At 32.2% G+C, this 15,696-nt stretch overlaps 1 protein-coding gene across 1 annotated transcript; it reads right to left on the bottom strand.

The window, feature by feature from the left end:
* Window positions 1-1,732: 1,732 nt before the first annotated feature.
* Sugb (Sugar baby transporter) lies at window positions 1,733-13,523 on the bottom strand. The gene is made up of 12 exons (XM_077445740.1): window positions 13,287-13,523; window positions 9,791-9,929; window positions 8,919-9,138; window positions 6,105-6,285; window positions 5,765-6,000; window positions 4,477-4,678; window positions 4,312-4,409; window positions 4,033-4,183; window positions 3,770-3,957; window positions 3,425-3,683; window positions 2,154-2,365; window positions 1,733-2,066 (listed from the first exon to the last, which is right to left on the bottom strand). The coding sequence occupies exons 1-12, from the start codon at window positions 13,351-13,353 to the stop codon at window positions 1,851-1,853; spliced, it is 2,169 nt and encodes a 722-aa protein (XP_077301866.1). The 5' UTR covers window positions 13,354-13,523; the 3' UTR covers window positions 1,733-1,850.
* Between the last annotated feature and the right edge of the window lie 2,173 nt (window positions 13,524-15,696).

Genomic DNA, 15,696 nt, shown 5'->3' with positions numbered 1-15,696 from the left:
ACACATCAAATTGAGCATTGCGAGTCTTTATACTCGAAACAACTAAGTATCGGAATATCCTTATTATTTAAATACCGCTTAAATCTCACTTTACTTCGAATATCCGTATTTCGAACCGATAATTGTTTGAAAAAAATCGATTTCATGAAAAATAATGCACGAATACAACAACAAAAAATACAATTTACATATAGCATACATATGTACGTATAATAAAATGAATTAACAAATGTGTAATAAGACAATTTTCGATAATACAGAATATTAACACTAAGATTATACCTAAAATCAGACGAACTCATCTAATTATTATAAAATCAAATATAAATAATAAAGCAATTTCATTTTGGTATCATAAACTAGTAAAAAATTTCAAAACATAAAAAATGACATCCCATATACGTATATGTATGTACATACATACATATGTATATCAGTAAATTTGAATGATCAATATTTATTATAAAAAAAACTGAGCTATACTAGCAAAAATATATATACCTAGAGTATTTATATTTATAATTAGAAATTATTCACCAGTATCATGGACCATTAGAGTTAGTTACATATGTAATCAAAATTTACAACTACAATACAACAGTCTTGAGGAACCATGGCTTTCAGATGTTATAAAGGGTTTGATACATATATAATTGTATATGATTCAGTGGCATTAAATCTCACTACTGGATTTTGACGTCTTTTAAATATGAATGTGTAAAAGTGGTCACCAGAGAACTTGGAATGTTTACATTTAAATTTTGATTATAGCGAAATTCCGATACATATATGAAGTGAAATAAGAAAACACCTTCCATACTTCATGTGCTGTGTATACATGATATAATGCAATATCATATGATTAATACATCTAATCTTACGTTAACATACTCGCCATTGTATTATCATTCTTAATGCTACAGGAAACTACATAAAAAAATATGAAAATTGACCAATTCAGTCTTTTTATTTGCATATGATGGATCTATATATTTATGAATATATTTGTAGGTATATATAAATCGAAAACGACTACTTATACTATACATCTGAAATGTTACCTATGACAAAAGCTTAGAAATTAGCATCTCACTTCAATCAAGAAAAATAAAATAGTCCATCATGCATCAACATATCCTATTTGAATATATAAATTTAAATATTTCAACTTTCTATGTGCACTTATTTATAAATATATAATACATGTTATTTAATCTAATTTAAAAAATAGTTTATTTTAGTATAAAATTAAAAAAAAAACAAAGCAAACAAAACATCTATGCATCTAATAATATTAAAATGAATCTTAAAGACTGCATAAATATATAGAATACAATCAATGTGATAAAAATAGCATCAATATATTAAATTAATGCTTTCACATGACATTATAATCATAAACAATTATTTCCGATAACATATCCTATTATTTTGCCATGTCTCAAGTAAATAATACATATGTTGAGATGTTTGAGCTGCATCGGGTCAAACTTATCTCAGTGGGATTGGATTATCTTCAATGGGAATATCGTGACTTGCGTCTAAAATGTCAACAGCATCATTGCTTTGTCCACCATACCGAATTATCGACGAATATTCAACTAAAATAAACAAGTTTCAATTATTACATATGTATTTCTAAATACGCCTTAAATAAATCATATAAAAACTACACGATTTTAAGAATATATGCAGACAAAATTTAAAATAAATTTAATTAAAATATCCACATAAATCTTTGAAAAACGTTTATTAATAAGTAGATAAATGAAATATGAATGAATGCAAATAAAAACAATTCTTACTAAGATTATTGAATACAAAAAAAAATACTTAAATCAAATACTAAATCATAATTCATCGTTACTGTCACTTTCTGTACCTTCAACGGCAGGTTTCGTAAAACTTTTACAAAAAGCCAGCATAATATTGATCAAACATCCGACTAATGCCATGCATCCGAATATTCGGAACGTAGCTGGTCCGCCGATTTGGCCATACAAAATTCCACCTACGAAACTTCCCAAAGATGTGCCGACACCTTCAAATATAGCGCCAACCAAACCCTACAACACACAATAACAATATCAAATCCTCAATTTCCGATATGTGTGAATGCTAGAGATTTAACTTGTACGTAATATCATATTTACCATAACGGTAGCTTCAATGCCAGGAGGTGATATTAAACTAGCGTACGAGTTCATAGTAGCAAAAAGCATACCAAAAGTCAATCCTTGAAACAATTCGATGGGAAGTGCCCACCAAGGATTGGTCAATATCGAATAAAGTATGAAACGCAGTCCAAAGCCCAGTAAAATAAGAGTCATGGAGTGTAAATGTCCGATTTTCTTCAAAATTGTACCTGCAATAAAAAATATCACTCATCATATTAGGGTAATTTGAATGAATCACAAAGATAAATGATGCATGTATATTTGTATATACATATAATGGTGAATTGATTAAGATGTATTGTCAACATAAAAATCAAATTAAATCCCACTCAAACTATAATATGTAATAAAACGAAGTCGTGGGTGAGAAGTATGACAAGATTAGTGGATAGTGGATATAGTGAAGAGATTGAAATGGCAATGGGTGGGCCACGTGACTAGAAGAATGGACCAAAGGTTGACAAAATAAATGCTAGAATGGTACCCGAGAGAATGCTAAAGGGTAAAAGGAAGACTGTTGGGAGGATGTGTGGGTGAAATTAGGAAAATGTGTTTGGTGAGATATGTAGATGATAGTTGCGCAAAACAGAGACGAGTGGGAGCGTGTTGGAGAGGCCTTCATCCAGCAGTAGATGGTAAGTGGCTGTAGATAATGATAAATATATGTCATTTATTTACTGTGCACACGCTATTTAGTAATCTTAGACGTTCTGAATCAAAGTTTCGTTTTATAATTCGTTAGTTTTGTGGTACGTATTTGAATTAACTGAAAAATCGAAAATAGATGTGAAACTTGGACATTGAACGGCAAGATGCTACACAAAGTCCAATGAACTCAAATAAATAAGGATCGCTGTATGCATGGTATAAGAGGAAAGACAGAAAGCGGAATATGTGGGTGAGAAGTATGACAAGGGATGTGGATATAGTGAAGAGATTGAAATGGCAATAGGCGGGCCACGCGGCTAGAAGAATGAACCAAAGGTTGACAAAAGAAGTCTTAGAATGGTACCCGAGAGAATGCAAAAGGGGAAAAGGAAGATCGCAAGGAAGATGGGTGGATGAAAATGTGTGGAGTAAGATGGATAAGAGTTGCGCAAAACAGAGACGAGTGGAAGCCTGTTGGAGAGGTCTTCATCCAGCAATGGATGGTGAGTGGCTATAGATGATGATGATGATGATAATACACACATAGTAGGTTTAATCCTTTGTTTTGTAAAATTGTACAAATATTACAATTTATATACCTGAAATGAAGAAAAATGGAATCTCTCCACCGAAACACTGTATTCCGCTGACCAAACCTTGCAATGTTTTTATATATACAGTCTCGTCGCAACTCTCTGTCTTGGCCAAGTCTTCCAACAGCCAAAACAAGAATTGCCAGAGCAGACCGGTGCACATGCCGACGAGTATGGTCCATAAGAAAAAGTGACACGTTTGCCACGATGAAAACAAAATGCCAACGTTTTCGAAAATATTCACAACTATCTTTTTCTGCTTATACTGAAAATTTGAATTACTCCTTAAAATCACAAGCATATAATTTAAAATGTATTTATCTAGTTGACTGACACATATCAGGGCTATACCTGAAGACAACACGATACGATAACATCCAGGGACAGAAAAATCAACATCAATACAAAAGCTACACTGTAGTCTTTATTATCGTTATCTTTGCTGAACTTGTCGATGAGGAATCCGGTCAGCAGTGAAAGCACACCCCATCCTACAGATCCCCACAATCTTTGCTTACCATAGTTCTCCGCTTTGTTTCCTACAATGTAATTAAATCATAATAGCACCAATTTTTTTATTATATTATATTTAAATAGATTATCAATGTTATTACCGAGCTTCTCAAAACATATGGCATCAGCGATACTAACTACAACAGCCATACCGATCCAATTCAATGACATAAACAAAAAAAATAACCAAAATTGATAATGTTTTAAATGAGACTCCTGATTTTCACTAGGCGCTTCAAACAAGCTATTCATCTGAAATTTATCATTTAAACTATTTATTAATAAAGTAAATTCAGTATATTGTCAACGTAAATTTGTATTCTTGACTTAGCCACCTTGGACTAATAACTTTATTATAAAAAATTGCAACTTGCACGTACCTCGTCATTAGTACAAGTCAACCGACACTTGGAATGAAAGTGGTCTGTTGTTTTGTTATTTTTGAAATGACTGGGACAACTTGGATAGTGAAAAGCGCCTGCAAAAAAGTTATAAAATCAAAATCGGAAATGATCATTCAAAATAACAACGGTTTAAATACCCACCATCGGCCGTAGTAATCTGGGCCAGTTTAAAATATAAACACTGTGCGACACGTTCAGTTTTATCCAAGGGCACTAAACCTTGGAACGAAATTAAACTTGGTAATTCATCAGGTTTTTGAGGTTGACATTGGATCGTGTCATCAGCTTCCCATCCATCACAAATGTTTGGCAACTCCCACGGTTTTTTAATCTTACACACAGACTGTAATATAGAATACATAAGAAACTTCAATGATTTATATATATATAATATATTTCATAACTATAAAAAAATAATCAATCAAAATTTATATTAATAAATATATACATCTGGCACTCCTGATAGATTAGATTGTGGATGATAATTTTTTTGCATTTACTGCATTCATATTGTATTATATTAAATGTTGATCTATTGACTGCTTTAATATATAATATTACCAGCAGATAGATATAACTAGCATCTACTGTGTATATACTATACATAATAACTACGGCCCAATGAATAGATAATATGTACATCGAAAAGTTCTAGCATATATAATATGTACATACATATGAACCGTTATATTTTAATGCGCACTATTTCAGTTTGACTTAATTCACAAATTGTTATCACTAATTTTGATTCGATATGTCCAGAATCTCGGAAAGGCAGAATAAACTTATTACAGGCCACCAGTATTTTAAATATTGTAAAACGCAAAACATTATATTTAATGTTTTGCGAGATATTTCTCGAAATGAAGAAAAGTTGACTTTTGCCACTTTCAAATATAGCAGCTCATATGTTTGATACCTTTATTATAATACAAGACAAATGAACACTTTATTTAAAAAGTAAGTATTCAATAGCTTAATAAAAGCAAAGTATATATTATAATTGTGTCACAAAGTGATTTTTTTTAAGATACTGTGACTCAGGTGAGATCTGCTGGATATCAAACAAACTTCAACATGCTGTCGAACATAATCCATCATTTTCCTCAGTATTATCTGAGGAAATATTATCTATACAAAATTCCACGCAAGTTATCCGAAAAATGTTCCCACAACATGTCACATATCGTTTCGGAGATGTTGCCTGATCTCCCACACTTGTCTGATTTATCATCATACAATTTCTTCCTGTTGGGTTATTTAAAATTGAGTGTATTATTATCGGCCTAAAACTATCCAGTAGTTGGAGGACAATATCTGAATAGAAATTATAATGAAGAATGGTCAACAAAGCTCACCTGAGTGAGGTTATCGACAAAAAAATGACTCTGGAGCATAATACTATATAATACGACATTGTAACACTTACACTGCATTCAATGTGATCGTTTTCGCCGGCGAAACTTTTAGCAAATGTTTGCAACTCTTGCTCGGAATGTTCACATGACGCATAATAAGTACCATTTCCGGAGCACTGCAAATCAACGTCGTTGGAACCAGTTTTAATACCACCAAAGAGAGCCTGCACTCTTTTGTCAGGGCAAAACAATTTGCATGGAAGCGACACTTCTGCAAGTCGCTTGCACTTTGGCACATACTCCTTTCCTATAAATAAACATCATTCCATAATTAAATTTTCATCACACACTATGATTTTCAGCAGCGGACTTTCATAGCAAACACGATTACAAAATAAAATTTTAATTTACCATCGAACATTTTGGCTTTGTCGATCGTCAAATACGCGCAGCCCTTTTCGGTTTTGATTTGTTCCTTGGGAATGAAACTTGTGAATGTCAAGTTGCCCTCTTCGGTGAAGCAATAGTTTGGAATTTTCCAATGCTCGCAAACTGTCTGCCACATTGCTGTTGAAGACATATCGCAAGACATCTAAAAACGAAAAATTATCTCGATTGTTTGAATACAACGGCAATCTTAAATTTATGATCTAACAATATAATATAAGCAAAAACTCCAGATTACATAATCCATTTTTTTTTAATATTTACATAAATCTCTAAATTCAAAATAATATACATATTGTATATGTATGTGTTAAATATTTAAATGCGAATTAACCAATTACACTGATATTTTAGAAGATTTGGATTGATTCCATAAATGATTTCTATTCCCAATATTTTTTAATAATAAACGACATTGTAATAAACAACAATTGATTGAACTCAATTGAAAAACTGTGCAAAAAACAGTAACAGTAACTGAGCAAAAAAAATAAATTAAAAAAGCATCAACAAACGCAAATTGATTAACATTCTTCAAACAAAAACAAATATAGAACATTTAAAAATACATATGCATTATATTCTAAATAACAAAGCAGGCGACTTAAAAGATTTTCATAAGAAGAAGAAAGACTTATTTTTGTAGATACAAGTTGAGCATTTTTTCTATTAAATATTTTAGAAAACAGATTTATTTTTGTTAGTGTTACATAAATGCAGTTGAATTTTAAAAACTATTCTATATAATATTAAGTGTATATATGTATATACACTACTTAGTCAAAAAGAAAACGCTACTTGAAAAGAATAAGCTTCCCCCGAATTCAAATATATTCATTGTTTCAGAGACCTGGTGAATTTTTAAATAAATATTTTATCTCACGATTCTTGTTGGTAAAGGAGGTGAAATTTTACCCTTCAAATTAATATCCAAATTCGCCAATATAAATACATATGAAGAGCTGAAAATCAGCATTTCATATACATATATTATTATTTTAGCACTTAAACCAGATTTTTTTAAAAATGTCACTTTTACCAGTCTGGTTTTCAGCCCGTCATATGTATAAGATTTTTTTAATTATTAGTCATTAGTATAGTTACCTATGTATACATAAAATATTTATTCCCTGCACATTTAGAACCTGAGTAATAGAAAATAATAAAAAAACGTCTTCGTGAGATAAAAATACTGCATAAGAAATTGCGCAAACATACACATACACAAAAATTGCGACACAAGCAATATATTTCTATCTTGAAGCATTTTCCAAATTTCGCCTTAAATAGGTAATTTTGTTCCTTTATTTGCACGCCAAAAGCAACATTTTAATTATTTTTTATTGAAGACTTTATCAGATTGTTTTACAGCATTTTTTATCTCTAAATAAAATTCGAAAAAATGAACACAGAGTGTATCTTTAATTAAACCACATTACGAGTTTAAAATCAACAAACTACCAGATATACTCCGGCAACCGATTGAAATACGCTGTACTACAAATTATACAATATGTATGTATGTACCTACTAAAAAAAATCCAAAAAAAGTAAAAAATATCTTAAATTCGCTATGGAGAGCGACAGCTTTTAGAATACAACAAATTAAAAAATTATTTTTACCAGTTTTACTTTACGATTAATAAAATAGAAAATAATAAACACATTTCAACATCATGAGTTTACAAAAATAATCCTAAAATATAAAAATACATCAAAAGAATTGCAATATTGTATATTAGCACTATGGTGACTCATATTTGTATCATGTTTGTTCGCCAACGCTTACCGGCCGCTGATACATATATGATTCACGACTGTGCGAATATATTTTTCGCGCACAATATATTTTTCAGTCCACTGATATATTTTTGTATCACGTTTTCGTTTATGACGATACAAATATGAGTCAGCGGCCACCATATAGTGTTAGTGATGAAAACATTTATTGACAATATATTTATAATAAAAGCACCATTTAAAATGCAATAGCTTACGCACACATCAAAAAACCATAAATAAAAGAGGATTACATAATAGAATGCATTTGTTGTGCAATCAAAAATTTTTCTTACGTAATATGTTTCATCTACTGACCGACTTATCAATATTGTATGTATATTATCTAAGGTAAACATTATTACATGATAATATGTAATCTAGTTAGAAGGTTTTAGCCTTATCATTTCTAAAAGCATGTACTTAAAATGCAAACACAAATAAATTTTTAAAAAATGTGACAATTTCATAGCTGCTAGATAATATGGACATATATTCGTCTAGTAAAATATTTACTTTCATATTACCTACACATTGACTAAGCATACCCCGAATATTTAGGTCAACTGCAAATAAAATTTCGGATATGATGGTAGGATATGATATTTTCATTACAACAGTGGAAAATAATATGTATTATACGTAAGCTACAAACAATGATTAGATCCGAGATATTGTCACAGATAAGTAAACTGAACTATAGTACAAACATCATTAGTGCCAGTTAGCATATGGGACCGAAACCTGGACAATGTCGAGAGCACAGAACAATTTCAATTTCAAAGGGAATTGGACCTAATGTGCGAGAGATCCACTCCAAGTGCTTAGAGTTTACAATTCAAAGAATACAAATTATATAAAACGAGATAAAAAACAGTTGCTATAAAATCGGTTACATACAATGAGACTCGCGCATTATATATTCTAAAGAATAACGCAAATAATTCCTGATAAGGAATATACATATGTATGTTTTGATTTAATGTAAACCATACTGACTTGACATTTTGCAGTTCCATTGTTCGATATGAGACTTCCAACTTTACAATGGTCTAGTTCGGTTGAATTCTTTGCACACGTATGAAAAAAAGTTTCTCCGTCGCCGCACGATAATTCTACAGATGGATTTTTCGGCAAATCTGGTATAAAATATAAAGCAGTGAACGCTCCTATAGTCAATACTTGAAATAGTATAAATATAAACTTGTGCTTCTCGAATCTGAAAAAAGAAGAATTAAGAAGGATATGTATTTTAGTTCAAATTATTACTATAATTAGTCTTTCATTTAATCTATATTAATGATAGATCACACGGTGCTACTTTAGTATGCGGTCTACCTTAGCATGCGATCTACCTTTGAATCGCAGTCGACTATTTTTTTTTATTTGTATCGTAGCAACAACCTGTTTATTATAATTTTTTGTTTTTTCCTGCCGCCCCATAATGTTGTCGAAGCATTTCTATCAAAATATCATCAGCAGCGAAGAAAATACTGATCCTAACAACCTAATCTTAAATGAATAGCGCCAACCCTAACTTAGCCTAACCTAAACTAACCTGGCCCTTAAATAAATAGGTGTTGGCTGCTAAGATACATATGTTTCTTTTAAGTTTTATTTCATCAATATTTTCACAAAAAAATATCATAGCAGCCAACACGTACTTATTAAAAGGTCAGGTTAGGTTAGGTTAAGTTAGGATTGGCCCTATTCATTTAAGATTAGGTTGTTAGGGTCGGTATTATTCAGTCTCACTGTCTCAGTACTCGCGTGTGACATATTAAAATAAAAACGTGAAGGTAGATCGCATACTAAAGTAGATATGTGAAGGTAGACCGCATACTAAAGTGGCACCTATCACACTATCTTACCTGTCTCCCAATGCTCCAAAAAGAGGCTTTGCGAGTAGTCCGAATATCGGCAGGAATGTGTAAATAATCCCGACGATATATGTTGAAAATCCTAACTGCTTAGCAAACGTCGGTAAGTAAGGCACCAATGGGGCAGTACCTGAAATATTTACATAATCATATTAAATACAAATTATAACATTAGTTGCATTGAACAATATTTGGATAATTAATTGACATTAGTTTAGGTACAGGTCGGCAGATTGTAATTCCCACATTCATTAACCCTTTGAATGCTGACCAACGCCGATCGGCGTTTTGCCAACAAGTCCATGAGCCTGAATGGGCGTTGTTTTTTGACTTTGATGTAAAAAATAAACAAGAATACTACCAGCTGAGCCTTTAAAGGTAGCATTGAAAAAAAATGCATTGAACATGGGCCATGTGATCCATGTCAATGTATATAACGACTGATTGACACCGGAATATCTGAATTTATAACCATAGCAGAATTTCTCGATGGAAATCCCTAGCTGCTGAGTATTTTAGATTGTGGCTTGGCATTTAAATTGTGAGCATTACATTTTAACAACAATGAAGAAGATGGAACTAGTTTTGGAAAAATACGTTCATTAATACACTTCTTCTGTTTATTTTATATTGTTGCAAGATATAGAGAATCTAAACACACCTTTACAAAACTCGAAATCCTCTGCGGTAGTTATCTAGGGTTTATTTGGATTAGCTACAATTTTTATACCTGCTTTCTATTGGATTTCTAAATAGTTCTAGTTGGAAATGTTGAGGAAATTTTCAGCGTGGAGGGCTTTCAACAGAAAAGACGTCGGCACTCAAAGGGTTAAAAGTATTATAAATATTTAGCGAGCGAAATAGCAGTATTGTGGTATACATACATATACATATTATATATTGCAAAGATAAGTGTGATATTCTACAACACATGGCCTATTTATGGTGCATTCAATGCAGCTCCATATCATCAACAACGTTAAGTAAAAAATGCACACACATATACTTCATTTCAGTTGAATTTACAGTGGAGAGAATAATAAAACATTCCTACTGGTCAGTAACATTTTAATTAATAGGAAACGTATATTTTTATTAGGTTTGTGTATGGTACAGATTCATGAAAAATCGGAGATAAATCTGGGAGTGTCTTTAAATGATCCGATCGGAGAAATTTCATTTGCATACATGAGGGGGCGATTACTCCCCCCCCCCGCCCCTTCTTAAATCCATCTTTGCCTACTACCAAGTTCGTTGCAATTGGATATAGCTGCATATCTGAGATCCTTAGTAGGAAAAATGTATGTATTCAGGGTTAAGTTATAAGGTTTCATTTCGTCCTCTGTGTAATTCGATATAGTTTTAAGTAATAGATATACGCATGTCTTCTATCACAATAGTGCCCTAAATTTACTGACACAATCCACTATATTGAACAGTAAATGAGTAAATTTTGAATTGAATTTTGAAAATGTAAAATTTTTTTTTTTTTTAAGTTTATGTTTTACATTTGATTCAGTTATCAAATGCTCTAATCTTTTAACTATATTTTCTTGTATGTTTTCTAATAGTACGCAGTGCATTCGTTAACCGTTTGCCTGCGGCCGTCTTCTATGGAAACTTTGTTCGACAAGTCTGTAGCGCGGCTGTCTTCCATAGAATTTTTGAACTTTGCACGGGATTTTGAGGCTTATATGCGCCTATTTCAACTGTTTTAAGGTTCAAAATTGATTGAATATATTACGAAGTTGAATGCCATTTATTCAATTTGCTTAAAATGAATATATACCAGTCAAAAATTAATTTTTTGTGGAACCATACTGAAACCTCGATTATGTGATGTCACGTCTTCATACAATTATGAAGAATGATTATTTGACAATTAATCCAAAACTACGAGATATATTATGTATTTTATTGTTTGAAATAATACTTTGTGTTAATTAAAATATCTGGTTACTTGAGTAAATATTAAAATATATGTTTAAGGTCGAAAACTTGATTGCCAAATTCGCGAAAAAGGTGCCGCGTACATGGCTTGTTTGCTATATTTATTGCCGCGGGCAAAGGGTTAAGATCATGTTGAGAGACATGAAGACAAGGTTGCCAGACGTCCCTATTTGAGCGGAACTGTTCCGAGTTCAACGGACAAATCCCGAGTCCCGCATTGCCTCTGAAAATCTCGACTTTTTGTACAAAAATGTATGTAAATAGAAATGGTTTGAAAGGTAACAAGTTTCAATTCATTAAAGTCTTGTCCTCAAACCATTCCGTAAATATCATTCCGCTTGCAATAATAATTTGTATAAAATTGAAGCCCAAACCCTCTCAATTCTACATTCCATTGCAATTTGCGAAAGAATATTTAGTCTAATGAGTGCAATCTGGAGAAAGGAGAGAAACAGATTATTGTTAGAAACCGTAGATGCTGTTTTTTGAAAATTTGTATCGAGCAAAGCCGGCGAACATATTTTGAAACAAGTTGAAAGCTAAGAAAAAACTCTTAATAAAACTGTTATGATTGCATAATTTTTTGCATTTAAAATAAAATGTAATTCTTGTAATTAATTGCAACTTATAAATTTGATTAACTGTGATTCCTGTGGATTATTAAGTGACTCTTTTTTATGTTCTCTTCTACATACATTTAATTAAAAAAAAAATCATAATTTCTTCATTAATTCTTTTTTTTTTTTGATCGTTCGAAATAGTGAATGTCCTGATCTGTGATTTTGGAAATCTGGCAACCCAGTATGAAGATGACAATATTTGTCAATATATCAGACCAAGCAATACCAAAAGAATTCATGTAGAAAGAGTATGTTAAATATTTGGATTCTATTATCATTACATCAAAATCATGTAAAAAATATATGAAAAATATCATTTTTACATTCAGTGCCAGTGATTAATCAGTTATTGTAGACGTATCAATATTGTATACATATATAATATTTACTATTATTTTTACTTTATCTATGTATGTAGAAACAATGAAGTTTTATGATCACGCGAAAATTCGAACTCATTTTCTTTTATTATTTACGAATATACATGTTTATTTATGTGCACTATATGAATTTCACCATACTCATAAGCATCTAGAATAAAATCTATTATATACCATATAATATTGGGATATTGGGATATTATTATCAGTCAAGTGTGTGATGTCAACCTGTCAAAATATATTTTTTTTTTTAAATAAAAGTCACATTAGAAAAAATATAGATTTACGCAATATTTTTTTGCTATAGAATCTAATTAATTAAAAATAAAAAACATGAAATGTAAATGTTTCGATTTTCTTATAAAAATCAAAAACATTTACCAAACTTCTTACTTTATTTTTACTGTGTATTTTGAAAGGTCTTCTTGGCATATGAAATTTTTAGGTTATGAATGTCGTTAAATAATTGAAAGCACTTAATGTGAATGAAAGATATATGCATTGTCGAAATAAATAATGAATGGTAGTCAGACTCACCGGCATTGAATAAAAAGTAGTGGCCCTTCATGGGCAACATGTCCTTTTCAATTTTGAAATTCGACATGTTGAAGCGGCGCCGTTCTCCAAGCAGAAAAAAATTTCAATTCATGAAAATATATGTATATATACGCCGACCTCTCACCATCACAAACGACGGCAGACTAAATGTGATCAACTAAAGTCCAATCGTCGATGACAGCTCATTAATCAGGGCTGCCAATCGACTCTCACACCACAATACATACGACCATACGCCAATTTATCTAATGCAAAAATAATGCTGAATGCTGGATTTAACGGAGGAGGCTGTCTCTCGTTAAGTTTTCAAGCTTCTTTTCTCAGTAAAGTCATGGCCTATATCAAGATTTATTAATTACTTAGAATGGTTGTTTGGGGACCGTGATCAGTGATTCATGACATCCACGGGGGGAGAGATTAGCTATGGCTCTAGCCCAAGGGCCTGGGATTCAGGAAGGTCTGGCTTATATGCACATTCTTATGTAGTATTAAAGAATTTTCAAAAAAAAAAATTATTCGTGGCGCAATTTTTGCTATTGAGTAAAAGAGGGTCGAATATCAAGGATACTGAATTTTTATGATTAATGAATATTAATCGAAATATTCATGAGTCCCTTGAGATATGTAAGTAAAGAAAAATTGATTTTTAGATTCTACAGGATTTGCCATATATGCAGGCGCGGCTCGTGCATAGGAACTGCGGCGCTACAGCACCCCCAGAAAAATAAAAAAAAACGCATTTACAACTTGTATTTAGATATATTTGACATACTCATTAATAATGATTATGTCAAATATCTAATCATTCTTATTTAAATTATATTCACAAGTTGTGAATGTATACAAATATGACTTTTTTGGTATTTTTTCTGGGGGTGCTGCAGCGCCGCAGTTCCTATGCACGAGCCGCGTCTGCATATACATATGTATGAATGTAGTTGAAAAAAATATAATACAATGAAAATTACCCACAAAATTTTATATGAATAATGCTTTAATTTAACTTTTGCAAAAGCAGGTTTTCGTATTAATACTACATATATATATGTAACATACGCAATTTGATGTATGGAATTGCAAAAGTTTGCAATTTGAACATATGAAACATTAAAAGAGAGGAAAAAACAACAATGTGAAACAAAAATATTTTATTGTCATATAAACAAAAATAAAATCAATATCTTAATTTTATTGAAGAATTGTAAAATATCACTAGTATTATCGATTGCTTTATTTACAACGTTTCAGCAGCGATCGTATTCGTTTCGTGATTAAAATATGTAAGTATTTATGTACATCAGTGGCGTATATTGGGTGTGTGCTAGGTGTGCGGCGCACACCCGTGAAAACCAAAGACCACATAAAGTAGTATTTTAATACAAAATAATGTGTTGTTGTATAAACAGGCATTGATGTGTATGGTGTATTTACCGCGTGCGCTAAATGTATGGTGTATGGTGTGGTGTGCAGTCTGCAGCGTGTTGTGTGATGTTAGATGTAGTTTGTGCGCCGCGACGAGAGAATACCTATGCCGTGCAGCAAATTGGTGGGTTTGGTTGGAGTGTGCAGGCGGATATTCGCTTGTATAGGTTTGTTCGCGATATTAAGACGTACGGTGTGCTACGACTTCAGAGCACCGCGCACCGCACCGCACCGCACCGCACCGCACCGCACCGCACCGCACCGCACCGCACCGCACCGCACCGCACCGCACCGCACCGCACCGCACCGCACCGCACCGCACCGCACCGCACCGCACCACTCGGCAATTGACCGAATGCGATGCGACACGTGGTCTCGTACTTTTTCGCACATTCGTATTTTTATGGTCATTCGTATCTCAGTCATACCTCTAATAACTAATAATGGCTAACAGTGTTCAAGACATTTTAACTATTCCGTTTTCAAATAGAAGTTTTGAGATAAAATTAAAAATAATTAAAGATGGGAAACCGTGTCCGTCTCTTCCAAATTTATCCAGTTTGCATAAAGAAAAAACAAAAGTTTACACTAGACATTTTTGCGTTTCAAATTATAAAAAATTCGAATGGATTACAGGCTGTGAAATTCGATCCAAACTTTTCTGCTGGCCATGTTTATTGTTCTCCAAAGATATTAATGTGTGGAACAAAGAAGGATTTGCTGATCTCAACCATTTGACAGCAGCACTGAAGAAACACGAAGGATCGCAGGCACACGTTCAATCATTTCTTTCCATACAAATGTTTGGCAAACAACGAATCGACGTATTAATTGACAGTCAACGTAAAGCCGAAATAAGTCGACATAATGAACAAGTAAATAAAAATAGAGATGTTTTAAAACGAATTATTAACGCAATAATCTATCTAGGAAAACAAGAACTGTCCCTGCGAGGTCACGACGAGTC

The sequence above is a fragment of the Arctopsyche grandis genome, chromosome 2 (genome assembly GCF_051622035.1).
Source record: "Arctopsyche grandis isolate Sample6627 chromosome 2, ASM5162203v2, whole genome shotgun sequence".
In the NCBI taxonomy this organism is placed as follows: Eukaryota; Metazoa; Arthropoda; class Insecta; order Trichoptera; family Hydropsychidae; genus Arctopsyche; species Arctopsyche grandis.
This window is presented reverse-complemented; position numbering and strand designations above follow the sequence as displayed.

Coding starts and splice junctions, on each gene's coding strand:
- Sugb (XM_077445740.1), bottom strand. CDS start 13,353: ATGTCGAATTTCAAAATTGAAAAGGACATGTTGCCCATGAAGGGCCAC. Junction 4,184..4,311: donor TGACTTGTACTAATGACGAG/GTACGTGCAAGT, acceptor GATAAATTTCAG/ATGAATAGCTTGTTTGAAGC. Junction 2,067..2,153: donor GCATTGAAGCTACCGTTATG/GTAAATATGATA, acceptor TGTGTGTTGTAG/GGTTTGGTTGGCGCTATATT.